The sequence below is a fragment of the Eretmochelys imbricata genome, chromosome 4 (genome assembly GCF_965152235.1).
Source record: "Eretmochelys imbricata isolate rEreImb1 chromosome 4, rEreImb1.hap1, whole genome shotgun sequence".
Classification (NCBI taxonomy): domain Eukaryota; kingdom Metazoa; phylum Chordata; order Testudines; family Cheloniidae; genus Eretmochelys; species Eretmochelys imbricata.
In genome coordinates, this window is record NC_135575.1 from 58,369,276 (window position 1) to 58,389,166 (window position 19,891).

At 41.1% G+C, this 19,891-nt stretch overlaps 1 protein-coding gene across 2 annotated transcripts in view; it reads right to left on the reverse strand.

The window, feature by feature from the left end:
* Positions 1–16,066, reverse strand: part of SLC10A7 (solute carrier family 10 member 7) — a 197,545-nt gene extending 181,479 nt beyond the window's left edge. For both annotated transcript variants that reach the window (XM_077815348.1, XM_077815347.1), the window contains exons 1-4: positions 15,622–16,066; positions 13,573–13,655; positions 7,448–7,584; positions 4,160–4,235 (exon numbers count right to left, since the gene is read on the reverse strand). In XM_077815348.1, the coding sequence (XP_077671474.1) occupies positions 4,160–4,235; positions 7,448–7,584; positions 13,573–13,655; positions 15,622–15,895 (570 nt within the window). In that variant the 5' untranslated portion in view covers positions 15,896–16,066. The remainder of the gene's footprint in view (positions 1–4,159; positions 4,236–7,447; positions 7,585–13,572; positions 13,656–15,621) is intronic.
* Between the last annotated feature and the right edge of the window lie 3,825 nt (positions 16,067–19,891).

The following is a 19,891-nucleotide window of genomic DNA, read 5'->3' on the forward strand; positions in this document are numbered from 1 at the left end:
AGTTGCCATTCATCCACATATCAGAGTGGAGTCTAAGATGTTGATTTTGACCTACAAAACCCTAAAGAGTTTGAGGCCATCTACTTGAGAGAATACCTCCCCCATATCATAATGCCACAGTTGCAACCAGCAGAGGCCCTCAATCTTGATTCCCCCCTCACTATAAAAGGCAGGAGACTACTGGCAGCAGGCTTCCCATAAAAGCTAGTTTCTTCTGAAGTGCTCTGACCCTCAAACTCTGAAATAGCCCCAATTTGTTGGTTTTCCAGGTGCTCTTGCAAAGCCAATCTGTTTGAGCAGGCATTGTGGATGGCAGAGGTAGTGGAGTGCACTAGAGGTTTCATGCTGTACGGGTCATGTGTTTAGTGACCAAATGATGTGTGAAGTGAGGGAAGATGGAGAAGTGTTACTGCTTTTGATGGTTTTATGTTCTGTAACTTCTGAATCATTGTGTTCTTAAATGTGCATTAAGGGCACCCAGCACTTTGGTGGTCATTCTTTGGTCTAGAGTTTCTTTAGACCAAAACAGAAATAAATACATAAATATTGGTAGATATTATAATTTTATAAATGCCAATTTATGCTCCTAATTAAATTCCTCATTTTACTGACACTGGATTTTTAAATTTACCTGGTTTTGCACCAAAAATCACAGTACAGCTGAAATTTAGAATCAATGAACAAAGCTCAATTAGTTACTCAAACTACCCTTAAGATTAAATTCACTTACCGTACCCTCCTTATTCAACAAAAGTATGTCCCCTCTAGTACATATGCGGATATAAAAATAGATCCTTATAAATTTTTTTTTAAAAAATCCTCCCTTTATCTTCATAATTTCATGACCAAGTTTTCCCAATTATTATGCTTCAAAATCTCCAGTTATCCCAGTGGCTTCTAGCTTAATGGTGTTAGCTATCTCCCCAAGCATTTTAACAAATACTTACTTGCTCTTATCTAGACCTAATAATAATAAAAAAATAGCATTTATCTAATGAGTTTCTTATATGGTGTTTTTCCATTAGAAGAGCTCAAAGTGCTTCACAAAGAAGATAAGCACCTTTACCCGCATTTTTAAAGATGGAGAAACTGAGGCACTGAACAGTGAAGTGAGTTGCTCAAAGTTACCCATCTCTGCCACAGGCCTGCTGGAAATAGAACCCAGGTCTCCTGTGTCCCAGTCAAGTGCTCTGTCTTAGGCCACACTGTCTAATGCTTCCTTTAAAGACTCACGGTTCTTTTTCCTCTCAGTACTTGAATCCAGACAGACTCAATAATGCCTGCTATTTCAAACTAGGCATCTCTACTCACCACTTCATGTTTCTTACTAACATATTGCAACTATCCACCACCCTCTCCATTCTTTACCCTTATAAAATCTACTGAAGCCCTAACAAGTCTCTAACTCAGTAAGAAGGATCATGTAAGAAGATGAATCAGTGCTTGATGAGACAACAGTAGACTAGAAGGGATAACAGTCAACAATCACTACCACCATGCAAGCTGAATTTTGCTTCAGGTATTGAATACAACTTCACAGATCAGAGGTGATTTCAGTGACAGAGAAAAATACATTGTTTTTCCTACATTAAAAAATTCTCATAACCATTCAGCTGAGAAGCTCTAGAACCTCCGTGCTTTGGGGCAAAGGACTGAAATTTGGCAGGAAGCATTGCCCTGGCGTCAGTCATTTGCCTTTTGCTGTTCCCATGCAGCAAAAGAGCCAGAATCTGGCCATGCTGTAAACCACAAATAATTGCACATTCTCTGTAGAATTTGTCAGAAATTTGTCAGAGAGATTGTCTCTTCTGTGCTTTCAATGCTCCCGTTTCTGGTCCCCAGGGAGTCTGGAGGAGAATGCACCCTGACTTGAATGCAGAAGGGACAAGAGCCAGACATGGTAGGGAGGAAGGTGAGGGAATAGATTGGGACAATGAGCTAGTGAGGGAAATCGGTATTAAGATGTGAAATCCGAGATGGGGGTGGAGACTAGGACTGGCTAGGCAAAGAGACAAGAAGGTAAGGGGGGCAGGCAGAGATGATTGAGATAGGGACTGTCTGGAGGGGACAGGGCAGAAAGGGTCCGGCTCGGGGGAACAGAGGCAGAAATGTGACCACTAGACCACACTCCCCTCCAGAACCTAGTGTGGAACCAAGACACCCAAGCTTCACCAATCCTGACATCAGAAAATGTGCGCGCAACCCACTGGCAAAGCATATGTCTCATCCCCCTCTAACCTGGTCCACACAAAGGATGACAACGTACTACCGCTATAAGTTGCTCAGTGAGCTCAAGTGGCAGAGGATTTAAAAGTTCCAGCCTTGCTGATAACCCATGGGGGTGTCAATACGATGGTTCACGACTGACCTTCTGTTTCACCAGCTTGCTTTAAAACAAAAACAAAAAACCTAGGAAATTACACTTTAAAAACCCCTACATTAAAAGAACATTATTAAAGTTGCAAAGTACTCAAAAGTTAGAAAATGCCAGAATTAAGTTTGCTAAGAAAAACCAGGTCCTGGACACCTAAAAATTAGTTCTAGAGCTTCTCAGTTGATACTTTTGATCTTAGCCCTGGTCTACACTAGGGGGAGAGTCGATGTAAGGTACGCAACTTCAGCTATGAGAACAGCATAGCTGAAGTCGACATACCTAGATCGACTTACCGTGGCATCTTCACAGCGATGAGTCGACTGCCGCCACTCTGCTGTTGACTCCGCTTGTGCCTCTCACAGCGCTGGAGTTCTGGAGTCGATGGGAGAGCACTCGGGGATCGATTTATCGTGATCGACCCCAATATATCGATCGCTACCCACCAATCCAGTGGGTCGTGTAGACCTACCCTTAATCTCTCTTGTCCTGATTTTTAAAGCTATTCAGGCATTGCTTTAGTCAGCAGCACAATGCCTAACTGATTTAAGAGCCTATGTCTCATCTTCAAAAGGGACTTAGGCACTTAGGAGTCTAAACCCATACACTATCTGTGGTATTTAGACTCATAAGTGCCTAAATCCATTTGAAAAATGAGACTTAGACTCCTGTAAACATCTGGGCCTCAATTCCCCCATCTGTGAAATGGGGATAATACCCTCCCCCTCCAAATCTCACTGGTGTGCAATGAAAACAAACGTGAATATTTTTGAAGTACTCAGATACTATAGCAATAAGTACAACAGAAAAGCCAAAGAGGAAATTAATAATTCTGACTTCAGAGCAGGGTTTGAATAGCGTGCAGTAAATGAGGAGAGAAAAAAGTAATGAACAGCTATCCATTCAGTGAGCATTGTCCATCATGAGCACTAAATAAGGTAGGGATCCTGGGCAAAAAAACAGTACATGAGCATGTAATTAAAGACTGCATCATACTGCATACGCACAAGGGGATTTAATTAAAGTTGTCTGTTGCTTATTCTGGCATTTCCTAACTTTCTGAGCACTTGACTTTACAACCCTTGAAGGGTCTTTTAAATGTAGCTTTTTGTGTGTAATAATTATTTGTATTGCCTCAGGATCCTAAAGAGGGCTTAGGGCCTCATAATACTAAGCACTGTACAAACAACCACCATAGAGACTGTCCCTGCCCCAGGGAGCTCACTATCTAAGATTCAGACAATATACAACAGGTGAATAAATACACAAACTGGTCGGGGAAGGAGAAATAAACCATAATAGAGATGGATGTGATTATATTACTTTGTAGCAACAGCGGGCTCAATAGCCACAGGAGTTTGTCAGGATGTTACACCAGTGGTTCTCAAACTTCTGTACTGGTGACGCCTTTCAAATAGCAAACCTCTGAGTGTGCCCCCCTTATAAATTAAAACCACTTTTTTATATATTTAACATCATTTTAAATGCTGGATGCAAAGCGGGGTTTGGGGTGAAGGCTGATAGCTCGCAACCCCCCATGTAATAACCTCATGAACCCCCGAGGGGTCCCAACCCCCCCCACTTTGAGAACCCCAGTTTACATGATAAATTTAAATTTGCCTTTTTTCATATCCATGCTTTAAGTTTGAGAGTCTTCATAAACTGTAATAATATGAAAAGCTCTATTTCACCAGGCTGTACATTTTAGCACATGACTTTGATTACACAAAAGTTCTTTGTATAAATCAACAACAAATAAAATCAATTGTGAATAAAATAAAAACTCACCTCATTTCCACCAACAGCTTTGGTTAAAATCACTGCAGAAGACACAGGAGGCGGCATACAGCCTACTGTCTGCAAACTAAACACAAAAAAGGAAATGCAATATTCACTGCAAGACACTAGCACTAAACAACCATCAAAGCTGAACAAAAATGATTATTTATCACAAGCTCAACTGTCTAGTGGTTAGAGCACAGCACTAGGAAGCAAGACTTTTACGTGTTCTGTTATCATCCATGGCACTGTGATCATCCCTGCTCTGTGATCCTGAATAAATCAGTTAACCTCTTAGTGACTCTGTTTCCCCATCTGTACCATGGAGATTATAACGCTTACAATTCACAAAATTGAGTCTTGATTTATTTATGTGTGTAAAGTGCTTTGAAACACCACATCTATAATGGAAAATATGCAACATAAGACGTATGCATTTATTTTTCTATAGAAGATACCATGTTCTAAAAACATGGACCATTAAGAAGGTGGCAGAGGGAGAAGATGTAGGTTCATTATTTTAGATTCACATTGTCCTCTTCTACTTTTAGTTAAAACATATTTTAAAAACACCACTAAAATTTTTATTTATTGTATGTTTAGAGAAGTTGTCAAGTGTTTCATCTTCATATGTATTTTCACTCTCTCTTAAAACTCTCAGAAGACTGAAGATAAACATTTTCTTCCTTACTGGTTTTTTCTACATCTATTAGTCAAACATCAATTGCTTTTCCCCCTAATTTTTAGGGACGCAGAAACTAAAATAGCTGTGTTGCTCACGTCCTCGTTTGTGCATCAATGATGCTTTAGTAATGTGTATAGTATATTGTGAATGCTACTGCAGAGTGAGCACAAGAGAAAAACAGCAGGTAAGCTTTTTGTTTGTTTTAAGTACATCCCACAAAAATAGTAAAATGTACAAAAATTAATCATTGATTATTTTAATTATATATTTACTATAAGAACATGCCACAGCAGATTACTATAAATTTAGGAGGTTAAGTTTTAGGCCTAAATACTTGACAGTGTGTCTTTTGAAAGTAAGGGATCTTGAGTTCACGTACCAGGACAATGGTAGCTACTATGGCTTAAATAAGTTTTATATTACATATGCAATGTTGCAGGCATTACATCAGTAAGATCACAATACCCTAATCTTGCAGGGCATCTTCTATTCAGTCGCTAAGCTTACAAAAGTAGTGCCTCTGGTTTTACAAGATATGCAACAAGAGTTCAGACTCCGCCCATTAGGACTTGAGGCTGGTAAGGGCAACAAAACCAGCTAAGGCTCTTAACTGATAATGGGCCCAACTTAAACTTTCCAGTATTTGTGTTTCTGACCCACTGTTCTGGTTCAAGGCCATCTCTAGACATTAACTACTATGAATTTTAAAGTGTTAGCTCACACTCAGAGATGTAGTATCAATACACCTTTGGTGTTAATATCACTTTATAAGCCAGCACAGAAAGAAACTACATTACAGAATAGATTTGCTGTTAGTGAATGCTTAGAAACATGAGAAAAAATATAAATGAGAAGGAATGGATAAAGGATGATCAATTCAGTCACAGTTACCATTGTTAGAGAAGGAAACGGCAGATGATGGAAAGGAGCGTTATATGGATCCAGTCATGCCAGGTTTGGAGTACCTCCTTTGAGGTGGTGAGTGCCCTCAACGCCTAATAATGCCAGTTGGAGTTAAAAGCATTTGGTGTTTTTGCGGGATCAGCTCTAAATTTTTATTTATTTATTTTTAAGAGGCAATATATATATATATATATATATATATATATATATATATATATATATATATATATATAAACAGTCTGGCAAGTTGATGGTGGCTCTCTAAAAGCATTGATAAGCATCACAAAAAGCATATTTGCTCATTAGATCCCTGTGTAAAAATGGCCGTAAATGCAAATTTGAGAGAAAAACAGCGTTTAGGAAGTTGCATGTATATACCCCTGTGTATTAAGATAAGAATGCATCCCTTAAGGACTAGATCGGCATGAAAAATGTCATCAAAAGGAAGAGGGGAATGGGGATGGTAATGCAGAGAGTGGGAAGAGAGGAATCAAAACTCCTTGCACTTGGCAGTCTAGCAAATGAGACTGTTCTGTGTTAGGACTGAATTTTGACAGGCTATGACGATAAGAAAGCCTGTCTCCGGTCTCGCTGGTGCAAAACCTTTGCACTCATATTCACTGTAACTGTTTTTATGCTTCACCAAGTCTAAATTAATTCTGATACACTGGCATGCTTCTACTCCAACTGATCTATTGACACCATTATGAGGAACAGCGCTAACATTTCCTAAATGATGTTTTTGTTGTCTCAAATTCAACGTCACTTGTAATGTGTGCACCACTTTATACTTAGAAAAACAGAACAGTCTGGAGAAATACTGAAACAAACAGCAAAAACAGCTCTATTTTAAGGACATACACACATGTGCAGCTTTACAACTAAGATACTTACACGGAGGATTGTTCTGAAGCAACACCACACTATTGGAACAATGGGGTTTCTTTCCAGTGGATGGAACAGCACTGCTCTCTATTTACAACTGGGATATTTCTAACACAATAGTTTATTTTTATATTTTATTTACACAGCAACGCCTGGTGATTCTTGCTATATAAGTCTGATTTTGATGCTTCTCTATTTTAGGATTTTTTGTACTGTTTATTATCATATCATTTATGGTGTCACTTTGTAGCTACAAACATTTGTTTGAAGATTAAAAATTCATTTAAGACAATGCCTTTTATTCTCATGATAAACAGCCACTACTTAATTCATCATTTCAAAGAATAAGAGATTTGTTCCAACATAAAAACTCTAATTTTTTTTCCACAACTTGGCGGAAGAACCAATATTGAACAATCATCTGGATGTGTACAGTGTGATGCTAAATACACACAATACTTGTAACACATACGCCACATATTGTGCTTTTTTAAAAGTATTCATAGATTTAAGCCTCTCTTCAGCAATCACTTTTTTCCATACGTCTTGAAATCAAGCATAGCAGTTTCGACAGACTGCATGTCAAAGAGAAAGCTGATCTGTTGCAAGCTCCCTACAAATGAAATTAGCTGACAAGTCTTTCTAAACATGAGACCATAATTCTGAAAGGATAATCTTATGTGTACTTCTTCAATAGCAAGTGTCAAAGCATGAAACTACACAGTGAAATCTCTTCACTATATAACTGTTAAACACATATTACTGGTACAGCAGCCCTTAATAAGTAGCCATAATATATTTCACTCTAATATGTTTAAACATACCCTTTTAAAAGCCATTCATTTATAGGTGTGACTGATAACACTTGAAGAAAAAGCCATATTGCTGTTGGGAAGAACACAAGTGTAAAGATCTGGACAAAAAGGTGTAGTTTCACATGCATCAAAGCACTTGTCAGCTCCTGCAAAACAAGAAGAGAGGAAGCTGCAGTCATAACAGCAAAGGTAAGTTCACATTTGGGCTGTTTGAAATAGGGTCACCTTTACATTAAGACAAAAATGCACGCATTCTAAGTCTTTTAGAAGTCTATTCTCCCCTTCAAAACCATTAACACCAAGACTCTGCCTACTAAAGGGTCTTTTGTCAAAATATTTCTCACTGTTGCTAACACCAGCTCAGCTCCCATTATGGTAGGTTAGTGCAGAAAAATCTCTGGCTCTGTCACCCTTCCAAGAACTGTGTCAGCTGACAGCCCGTCAACACTAAGGCTCCCACTGTTAATACTGGTTTGAGCATTGGCCTGCTAAACCCAGGGTTGTGAGTTCAATCCTTGAGGGGGCCATTTAGGGATCTGAGGCAGAAATTGGGGATTGGTCCTGCTTTGAGCAGCGGGTTGGACTAGATGACCTCCTGAGGTCCCTTCCAACCCTGATATTCTATGATTCTATGAATACCACAAGGGAGATGAACTAATGTAATCAATATGGAGACAGTTTTAAAAGTTTCTCTAGTCTAAATAGAGCCAACAAGAGTGTAAGTCTCTTGCATGCCAACAGAAAAGGGCCTTTACACTGCAGAAAGACTCACAGGTATGTTTTCTCTAGTGAAAAGTTAAAACTCACACAGCAAATTAATTCAGCGTCAGTTTTTATTTGTTCAGCATCCCAGAAATGCTTAAAAACTGACATACACCAGAACCATCGACGGCAAATTCGTACCAAGTAATATTAAGGTTTGGAAGAACTACACAGAAAGAACGCTGAGGCTATGACAAACTAACAAAAGCAAGAAAATTCAGAGAAGTGAGGAGCAAAATTCAGCTGGGTGCAGGAAAAATAAATAAGACTTTGTTGTTACACAGCATCTTTCATCAGAGAACCTCAAAGCACTTCACAAGGGTGATTGAAGATTATTACATATTTCCCTCTTAACTATGTGTCTCTTCGCATTGGTACTCTTGTTGTGCAACAATTCTCTTAGTAGTTTTGTATATACATTTCCTTTCAAACAAAAGAAAAATTCTTGTTGTCAGATCAACTCTTTCTGAATGTAATAAATCTGAATGGAAATGGATCACCCTAACCTATTTAGCTGTCTCCCTCAGAAAAACACTGGAGTACTTTTCAGTCACTTTACTTAACTGATATCTAATGTAACTCTTATGAGAAAGCTAATTTGTTAGGTTTCTCCAGCTATCTTTAATTAGGTTAGATATGTCAGATTCTACATTTTAAAAAATGTAGAAAGTCTAGTTCATTGCACATACATAGTAGTCACTTTTTAAAACGTAAATTTGTATCAGCTGGCAGTGGATTCTTTTTCAAGCAGCTTAAAGAGTAAGGGCCTGTTGAAATTTTTAATTTTAAAATTTAGTCACCTTTAAGAAAAAGGCAATTTATAAATAAAAAACAAACAAACAAGCTTTGAGACCCACACGAAGGTCAAATACTGCATCTTTATCCACCACTGAAGAAAATAAAAGTTTTAGAAATATAAGGGATTCAGCATCGGAACCTTGTCAGGTATTTTTGCCTTCTCTTAACAAACCAAAAGTGTTTCCCTCAAACTTGATTAAAAAAAAACAAAAACAAAAACCCACAAAACATTTGATCTAAAAATCTGCCCCTTTTTTTTATTTGCAAGGTGTTCTCAGGAAGTCACGTAGCCCTGAAAACAGGGATTTATAATATACACTGACAATATTATCACAAAAGAAACAATATATTAATTTTTTGTTTCAACACATAAGACCTCTAAGAAGTGAAAATATTTTTAAAGAATGGAAAATCGTCAGTAAGAAAAAGGGCCTCTTTATCCATGTGAGACTGATCACAATGCAATACAATCTGTGAAGAAGCATTAGAATAGCATCTTCTTAACCAGCATTGCATATCAACTACTGCACTACAGGTAGTCTCATCACAGTACGTGGTCATCTTTTCTTCAACAAGGAGAACAAAGATGAATAGAGGGTTCATCACCAGCAAAGGAAAGAATTTTTTTAAAGACCAGATGAGGTGAAAGAATACAGAAGGTGATTAAAGTATAGCTATTTTAAAAGCAATGGTTTTTAAAAAAAAAAAAAAACTATTACATATGCTAAAATCCCAAATAATTAGAATAAGAGAATTATCTGGCCATTTGTACATTCCGTCTTATTTCTTGCCAGGTCCGAAAAGTTGTGTCCCACCACAGATCATTCACTCGGCCAGTCCAAGACCCCTTGTACAGTGTATGGGTGGCAATGTCACACTCACCCCATAATCAGTCTGGGTGAGTGTGAAATTGCCACCCATTGCTGGATTTTAGAACTGTACAGTATTACACAGTTTTCAGTAGTATCATCTTCTACCTTTTGGGAAATGCCCTATAAGGAACCCAAGATAGGTTTAATGAAAATTGCTGTAGAAGTGCATGTAGTGGTGCCACACTTATAGGCTAGGCCTTTGTAGACTTGAAAAGATGGGAGTGGAGGAAGAGATTTGCATTACAAGAAATATATTCCCCAAAATTATTGGTTTTTCAATGTCTTTGCTGGTCACCTTTAAGAGGAGACCCTTACAAAGGATACATTTTGAATCATATTGTCACAGTCCATATCATGGATACAAAGGAAAGGAGTGAATAAGGAGCCTTTACCCTGTTGTGCATCTCACAAAAAGGCCTGTCAGAATTTCAGTTGGTGCACTTGAGAAAATGCAGAGACTACTCTCTCAGGACACCTCAAAGGGGCAGGGGAAGCTGCCAAACCATAGCCCCACCCCTCCCTGCACAAGCCAACAGAGAAAGCTACACTATCTCCCCAACATATCAGGACATTCAGGGCATTTCTGTGCCACCCAAGCTCCCACAGGGGAGCGCAGTTCCACTCCTTCCTCTAATCAAGACAGTGAGCACAATATGGCCTTTTGTGTGTCAGTACATACACACAGTAAAACCTTTTTCAATGACTCGTCAGATTCCCCACTGTACAACTGTAGCCACTAACCAGATATTCAGGAATATGATTTCAAATTCTAGGTCTGTGGGGACTTAGTTAATAGAGCTCTTTCAAAGACCAAACCAGCCAATAAACTGAAAGCTGAATGGGCGTGATGGTATGGGCAAATATTCTGCTCATGTATCATGACTACAGAGTTATTACTACAAATATAAAATTCTCTCTACTTACGGTAATTCATGTTTTTGAAAATACAACCAAGATGTTTTTTGTATGTGCATAAACAGAGCTATACCACTAAGCTGCCCACTGCTTTGTAAAGAACTTCTGAATCCACATCTACAATAGCATTGTTGAGCATGAGTTCTGTTTTCCTGATAACACTGAACCATGAAGGATAATATTAAAAAAAAAAAAAAAGCAAGCATATCTTAGTTTATAAATGAAAATAAAAATCTGGAAGTGTGAACATTTTATCTATTAATGACATAAAATTTGTACAGTTTCTTATGATTTTACAGAATATACTGAATGCATGCTCCATTAAAATTAACAAATGTAAAAACAAAGTGATCCCAATACACGTACACACACACTCAAGAACTGATAAAAACCAAAAGAGAAAATAACTTGCACTGCAACTCAAAATACTGTAACATTAAAATATGGGAAGATAATTAGGCTGATGTAAGTTGCCTTGCATCGACCTGAGTAAGACCTAAGAGTCTACATTAAAATTTCGCTCCCACCGACATAACTGCCCCACTGTGCCAGCTTAATAACGCCACCTCTGAGAGCAGCATTGAGTTATGGTTGACGTAGCTAGGTCAACGTAGCATCAATGTAGACACTGCATTGTTTACATCACCCGTCACTGGCTTTCAGAAGCTGTCCCACAATGCTCCACACTAACAGTACAATCTGTACAAGGTCTCCTAATGAGGACGCTCACTGATGACACAAACGAGTATAGTGTGGACCCGCAAAAGTGATTTAATTACCATGGCGGCTGTATGCCATCATAACTTAGGTCAACATAATTTTGTAGTGTACATATGGCCTTATTCATGTTTATAAATTGCTTTGAGGTCCTTGGATGAAAAGATGCCATGTAAGTCCAAAGCTGGGCTTGAAAAGTTTATTAGGCACTTAACTTGCCAAGCACTAAACCTACTAGACAAAGGTAGATACAAAAAATGATTTGCGTGGGGAGAGGTGCCTCACCAGCCAGATACAAAAGCCAAGCCCTTCTGCCACCCTCACTTAGAATCATAGAATCATAGAATATCAGGGTTGGAAGGGACACCTGAAGGTCATCTAGTCCAACCCCCTGCTCGAAGCAGGACCAATTCCCAGTTAAATTACTTGCTGGCATGTCTACCACAGTACTGTCCCTGGACAAGGTGTGGGGCTACATCTCTCATCAGCTTCTAGTTAGCAGCTGTTTTATTAATTTGAAGCATCAAGACTTGAAATTACTGAAAGGAAAAAGGACCTTTCCATTTCTTCCCTGCACTTCAGGAATTCCTGCCTGCTGAGAGAAGAGAACTCAACTACACCACCACTTCCCAGCCACTGTTTTTGGGTCCTCTTCCCCATGAATAACTCCAGAGCTAGCTTCTGTTAGTATTAATTGGTTTTCCATGTGAAAGGATGAAACTGACATGATTCTTGACAGTTTCACTGATAACCACAGGCTTCTGAAATAGCAGCAATGAAACCAACCAGAGAGATTAATTTCACTGCTGCCATAACCCAGCAAAACCATGAGAATCAACAGTGGCGCTGGAACAATCTGACTATAGACTCAGGATGGCATTAATTCAGAGTTGGTTCCCATTTGGAGGGTTATCTTCACAACCATAAGCTTAGAAACTTAAAACAAAATATGAAAGCTTAAAGTTCTGCAGAATTCAATAATATAGTTTGGCTCAATAGCCAAGAGAAACTTCCCACTTAACAAAGGTGAGCAGGTAAGTAGATTTGTCAAACCCTGGTACAAAGTATCAGCCAAATTACTGATTTCATCATTGCTTTGCAGCTAGCTAAATTACTTACTTAAGCAGGTGAATTAGGAACTATTTAAGCTATCCTCTTAAGTAACAGATCAAATCAGCCAACAAAGTGAAAAGGAACAGAGAGGCTGCACAGGCAGAGAAGTGCAATGGTTCTCTTTCAAGTAAGGTCACCTGAGATGCGCTGGCAGACAAATTTGACAGAAAACTGCTGCATCCCTTCACCCAGTCACCAAAGTTTTGCAGGCAACTAGGCAACATTTCTTAAGCTACTTGAGACTTTCCCCCCCACCAATTTTTCTTTTTTTAAAGTAAAATGGGAATAAGAATTGAAACAGGCTCAGGCACCCCTGAAGCACTACTGAGTGTGGCAGCAGAGTCAAAGCACAAATGCAGCAATATTCCTTTGAAGTTCAGCATTCCACCAAGCACAACTGAATATATGAGAATCTTCTAGTAAACTGTTCCCAAGCCATGGAGCTGCAGAGAAACTCTTCTGGGACCATTATTCCAGGCAATAAACTGCTGTAGCAACTGCTACCCCTTAGGCGTCCACCTCTGCAGCAGTTTGAAGCCACTGGATCATCATAAGCATGGATCCTGTAGCTACTTGCTCAGTCAGCCTCATTTGCGGATGATGCTAAGCCTTCTCTGTAGTTCATAGAGGCATGGAGGCTCCATTTACATCCTCTCAATCTCACTAGAGATTGACTGTGGGATTTCTGCAACAATAAAGTGTCTTGTGCAGACCCTCCACAGGTGAGTGAATTTCACTCAGTATGTCCTGCTCCTCTCTCCTTCCGGCGCTGTGTAATTTTTTTAAAAACACACAAACTAGTTATGTACACATGTAACTTTCACATGGTTCCATTAGTTATCTACCAACAAAAGAGTCAGTAATTTGATGTGCCTAACTACATTCAGGCCTGTTCAAGATCAGCCCAAACTTCTAAAATAAAATAAGAAAGAACCAAAGAGAACTTATTTACAGTACCTCAGTTTTTAATGAGAGTCCACTGTTAAAGAATATAGCTGAAACAGCAATATATGTTATGGTAATTTCTGGCTTCAGTGGTCCTAAAAAAAACAAAACCACAGAAACAAAGTGAACCACTTAAAGAAATAACACTATAAAAAGTTATAATATACCAAAGTAATTAAATATTTCAGAATGTAGAGAAATATTTGGAGTACTTTGATCATTAAATTTAAAGTCTGTTTAAAAGACTAAGTTTTGCTATTTAAGTGAATGTCATTCTTATTTTACAACAAAAACAAACAAGACTAATTAACGGAGAGAGATAGCAATGAAAGGCATGATGCAATGAAAAGTATGCCTATGTATACAATACCTGTTGGTTACCCTGAGGCAGATTCTGCCTTGCCTTAATGCGGAAATATTAAGTGGTAAGTGGCAAATAAGGAGCCTTCTCCCACCTCTGGGCTGCACACATATGGGCCGGTCAGAATTGCAACATGTACCAGCCAGCAGGTTGACAGGTTGGCTGGCTGCACAGTGGAAAGCAAGCTGCACCCCTAAACAGGGCTCCCTGGGGCCGTGTAGTACACCTCCAGCTGTATATGATTTCTAAACACACTAAGGTCCCAATCCAGCAGTTAGATCTGCATGGGCAGACCCCGGCACCTCCAAGGAACCCCACTGAATCAAAACCCTATGTTTGTACACTCTTTCAAAGGAATTAACATTTTTCACTCTTATAAAAATGACAAATACCCTTTTGGGGTAGGAACCATGCCTCATGTGGGAATGCTGAAAACAAAAACCCAGCCTCCATTTTTAAACATTACTAATGGAGTTCTGACCACGCTACTATCTAAACTCAACTAGTGTATCTTATTTTAAAATTATCTCTTTCCTTTTTATTTCATACTTTTAGTAGTACTAATCTGACATGACTAAAATTGCAGTAGCAAGCAGGCAGGCCTTTACGCTCTACTCCAAAAGAGGAGATCCTGTCTCCTCTCGCATATGAAAGATATACATTATTGACGGTCACGGAGAAACTGAATCCTCTACACAAATCAATGATCTCAAAGTTCATAGAGAGCTTGATTCTACACTGAATCCACCCAACTTCTGCATTGCTGGAGACAAGCTATTTACAGAGAAATCCTGGATTTACATAGGCCTGACTCCAGGAGATACAAAAACAGTCTGTGTATTACATACAAAACACCTTACACTATACACAACTTTAAAAAAAGTCAGGAAAAAAATTGGGACTAGCAAGACTGAATTCCCCACATTTGAAACACATCCCTTATATAATACGATTTGCCATCGCTTAAAACTTGAGTGTGATTAAATGTTATTTGTCCAGTATTAGTGTCACTCATTTGGAAGGAGGTTCCTTAATTTTGGACTCATTTTAGGTCATTTTAAAGTGTCTCCTCTCTCTTGTGATCAGGGATTCTTTTGGTGTATATTTCAATGAGACACTTACAAACCTCACTCAAAAAAACCACCCTCCTCTTCAAGTTGGACAGCTGCAGAAAAATCCACCCTTCCCGACTGAGCAAGGTTGTGCTGGTAGCTAGCACTGTACCGCCATTCAGTCCCGGCACACGGAAGTCGCGCCCGGGTCTCAGTGCAACGTGTCAGCGTGGGCCCTGGAGCCGCAAGGGAGCCCTGTGCAGGGGGCTCCGCGGCCCATAACTTGCGCAGCCCAACGCCCCACGGGGGTGGGGGGAGGGGATTTTGCCCAGTTACTGGAAGCAACGGCCACGCTTGGCGGAGTAACGCTCCATTCCTGGGGCGACAGGATGCTGTGCCCTGAAAGTAACCCCGGCGTTGGTCTGGTTCCCCCCAAAACTTGTGATCTACGGCAGGGGACGCTGCCCCCACCCGCTCGGGTTCAGCCCCTCGCTTGCCTGCCTGCGAACGAGCCGAGAGGGGGCTCGGCGAGGGGCGCCGCGTAGGGCACGGCCGGCACCTGTTCAATGCCCCCACCGCCCCCCATCTCTCTCTCGCTGGCTTGGCGAGCCCCTGGCGGCAGCCGGCGCGGCCCGGGATCGGACTTACCCCCTTTCACCCCAACGGCGGGCTCCAGCTTCGCCACGGCGATCACCAGCACGATCCCCAGAATGAACCATTCTTTCCGCGTCCGCTCCAGCAGCCCCATGCTGCGCGGCGCCCCCACGCGCCGCGCCGCGCCGGCCGCCCCACGCGCGCCTTTGGCCCCTGCCCGGCGGCGCTGCTGCAAAGGGCGGGCTCGGAGCGGGGCTGCCGCGGCGGCGGGCAGGAGCCGGGAGTAGTATCCAGCGACAGGGAAAGTCTCACTGAGCGCCGCCATCATTACCACGCGCCTGCTAATAGACTCGCACCGGCTCCCGCCGCAGCCCCGAGCTCCCCCCGGGCGAGGGAACGCCGGCCGGCCGGGCGCCGCGCGAGATCAGAGGGGGGTCGGGCTGCAGCGCCCGCTGCCTCCGCGGCGCGGAGTTCCGCGGCTACCCTCGGCGCGGGCAGTTCCGCTAGCTCAGGCGGGCGCCGGCGGCTGCAGCCCGGCCAGCGCGCGAGGACCGTGGGGCAGCGCCAGGGAGCTGCTCCTGCCGCCCGGGGAGCCCCCTCCAGGTTCCGTGGGCGGCGGGGCTGGCGCCCGTGCGGGAGGCTTATGCGATTATGGGGCTGCGCGCTTTTTTGATACATTACAATGGGTCCGTGACGCCCGGCGTTTGACGCGCGAGCCGGGGGGAGGGGTGACTCGGCTGTTCAGTTCTTGGGGTTGGAGGCTTTCCGCGGGGCCGGGCTGGGGGAGCGCGCGCTCCTCCTCCTCAATCGCAGCTGGGCCCGCAGTAAAGGGGCGCCTGGGGCAGGGACGGCCACGGCGCGAGGGAGAGTCGGAGCAACACGTGCGCCTTCCTCCCCAGCTACCTTTGCAAACCGATGGGCGCCTTTGCAATGGGAGGCTGGTTGCTCGAATGACTCGCTTCTTTGTTCGTGGCAGGGGGTGTGGAAAACTCCCGTATGCAGCAGGGGAGACTAGGCTGTAATCAGCAACCGGTGCGTGTGCTGCACAATCTGGCAGGAAACAATTGTTGGCAAAGAAGGAAGTTTCAGGTTCTGGAAATTGTCTGATAAAATGTAAGAGTGAATTACCGTTAAAAGTAGGCCTCCATCCACTGGCCTTTCAGGATTCTTTTAACTACCAAGCAAGGAGAGCATGGACCCATCCCTTAGTTTGTAGCCACTAGTTGCCCAGAGGGCTACACCGGCCAAAATTCAAGCAAAAGTTCAGTGTTTGTCACCTCCAGGCTCTACCAGCACAGCAAGTTTTTCTTCACCCAGGAGACCACAATTAGTGGCCTTCCAGAAGTGGTTTAACCGATTGCTTCTTCTGATCAACAACTGATAAGCTCACTTACTGGGCCAACTTGTAGAATGGATCCCCCCAGTTTGCTTCTGAACTCCATTGAACTGACCCCCTTCAATTTATAACATTGACAGTTGAAGTTATTGTTTATATGACAATAGGAACAGCATAGAAAAATACCTCTGGCAGTCTAATTACTAAACAAATATAGGTTTCAGAGTAGCAGCCCTGTTAGTCTGTATCCGCAAAAAGAAAAGGAGTACTTGTGGCACCTTCGAGACTAACAAATTTATTTGAGCATAAGCTTTCGTGAGCTACAGCTCACTTCATCAGATGCGCTCAAATAAATTTTTTAGTCTCTAAGGTGCCACAAGTACTCCTTTTCTTTAAACAAATATAGATATCGTATTTTGTTCTTAAGTCTATAATCATGGTTCTGACTTGTGTAATATCGTTTAGATTAATTCATCACTAGGACAGTTTGTGAAACATGAGGCGTGTAAGACATGTAGAATATGCTTTATTTGGAAGGAAGGTTGTTCACAATAAAACGAAAAATGTCAGAAACTGAACGAGGGAGACTAGTTTCTCTATTCAGATTATTACTGGGTGTTACTGGTGTGTAGTTTGGAGTAGGCTGTGTGTGCCTGGGTTGAGATATGCTCCTACACACTAGCATAAAAAAAATTTTGTTTGTATACAGATTACCACAGATCCTACAAAGTATTTTTCTGAGAATTCAAGTGCTCTAATTGATCTAAATAGATGGAGGCTTAATGGCTTCAAAGTTGTCTATATTGGCCATGATCCTGCAATCTGATCCACACAGGTGTAAGACTCCAGCTCACGAAAAGTGGATTGCGGGAACTGGAGTCCATACATTTCTTGCTGGATTAGGGCTTTCAATTGTAAACTCTTTGGGACTGTGTTTTCTTTTGTGTCTTGTAGAGCACCAAGCACTATAGATCCTTACCAAATAACCATATTTTTCCCTTAATGATGAAGTTCTCCAAGGTGAAATCTGATTCTCTTTCATTAATAATCCTATGTTTCCATGTAGTCAAATTACAGAGAGCAAAAAAGAATTACTTTTGGTCATTTAAATGATGTGATAAAACCACATATGGCAGATTCATCATCATTGCCTTCAAGTTTATCCACTTATCATTACCACTGCATCACCACAAAAAGCAGATTCCCTCTCAGTCTGAACTCATTCTAACTCATCTGCCCTGCCTCCAGGAAAAGGAACACTTACTATAAACTAAAGCCAACTTAATCTTTTGTGATTTATCATATGAATGACTAGCTTGCTTTCAGACTTAGAAAAATATATATGATTCTCTTCTAGTCTTTAGCTGAAAGTCAGCGGGCTTATTTCAATACTAAATAAATCTCCATTAAAACAGAGTATCATAAAAATCTGATTCTGGTGCTCAACTTGCACTTTCAATTTTCTATTCCTCTCTTGTATCAGCTTCCTTGATGGATTCATTAGTCCAGTCTCAGACTGGCCATGACCCCCTTCCTCTAAATCACGTTTACAAGGAAATGATAAAGTATGAAACGTTTTATCATTGTTAACTGCTAACACCAGTACTTTCATAGTGCCCCTTGTTCAGTGGTGTTTTAAGCACATAATTGTTCCTGATATCTGATTGTTAAGTGTTAAATTTATGCTGCACATTCTTCATGGGTGTATTCAGGCTTCAAAGAACAGTTGGACCATATGCTTTTTTGTTGCTTTCCAGTAAATAAATGTTTACTGTTTGTAGCTCACAGCTCAGTTCTGATCTCACCTATGTAAGTGTGTATCGCCAGGTATCCTGAACAATTTACTGTATGTTTAAGTGCACATGCCATAGCTGAATTTTCAGAGTATGTAGGGCTGCATCTTCTCCCACCCCATAAGGAGAAATTTGCACAGTTAAAAATGTTTGTGTATTTTACTATAGCTGATCAAAGCACATTATGGACCTAATTCCAATCTCAGATACATAAGTGCAAATCTTGCAAAATCCGCTACCATACATGTGTGTAAGGGTTGGTTGTCTTTTGAAAAATAGATCACTGCAGCTGATTTTATAATGCAAACAGTCATGTTGATCTATGTGTTTTCTGTCAGACTTCACAAGTCCTGATTTGACTAGAACCATCCTCTGGTCAATGTCCTTGTATTTTATATATAGATCTTGTCTTGTGGTATGCCTTAATATTTAAACTGCTCTCAGCAATAGTTGAAATGGTCCTGCAGCTGTTTTCACAATATCAATGGGTGGTTACAACAGTTACGGGACTGCACCTACTGAAATATATTTGAAATGGGTTTTTACCTAGCATTCATTTATATGGACAGTTCATCCATGGATCACAAAGCATTTTACAAACATTACCAGCCCTATTCTACAGCTGGGGAAATTGGGACCTTACTCTGCGCCAGTAGGGCTGAAAGGCATGTCCAAGTTTATCAGGGCTCATTAAATGAGCTACCATTGTTACTAAGCAAAAGATAAACACTTATATTATTTACTTCAATGTTAACACAAAGACAAAAATACACTAAAACACATCATGAAGGTTGCAAAGCCAACCATTCAAAAGTTAAGGAATGCCAGAATTAAGGCTTCCTGTCCACCCTTAATTTGCTCCCCCACCCATTGTGTATATGCATTATGATAGTCTTTAATTACATGATCAATACTTTTTTGGCAGTTCACAGAATAATGGTGCCAAGGGAGAGACCCGGCCTCAGCCATTGCTGGAACTGGGCCCTGGGCCAGGAATATTCCTGGTGCCCAGGCACCACGGGCCCATAGGACTTGCCACCCATGATTCTCAGTGTTCGATGTGTGACACAATGCCCTATTGTCTGTACACTATACTATTTGCTCTGAAGACAGGATTATTAATTTCCTGATGGGCTTTCATATGGCACTCATCACTATAATATATGAGTGTTTTACACATATTAATGTATTTATT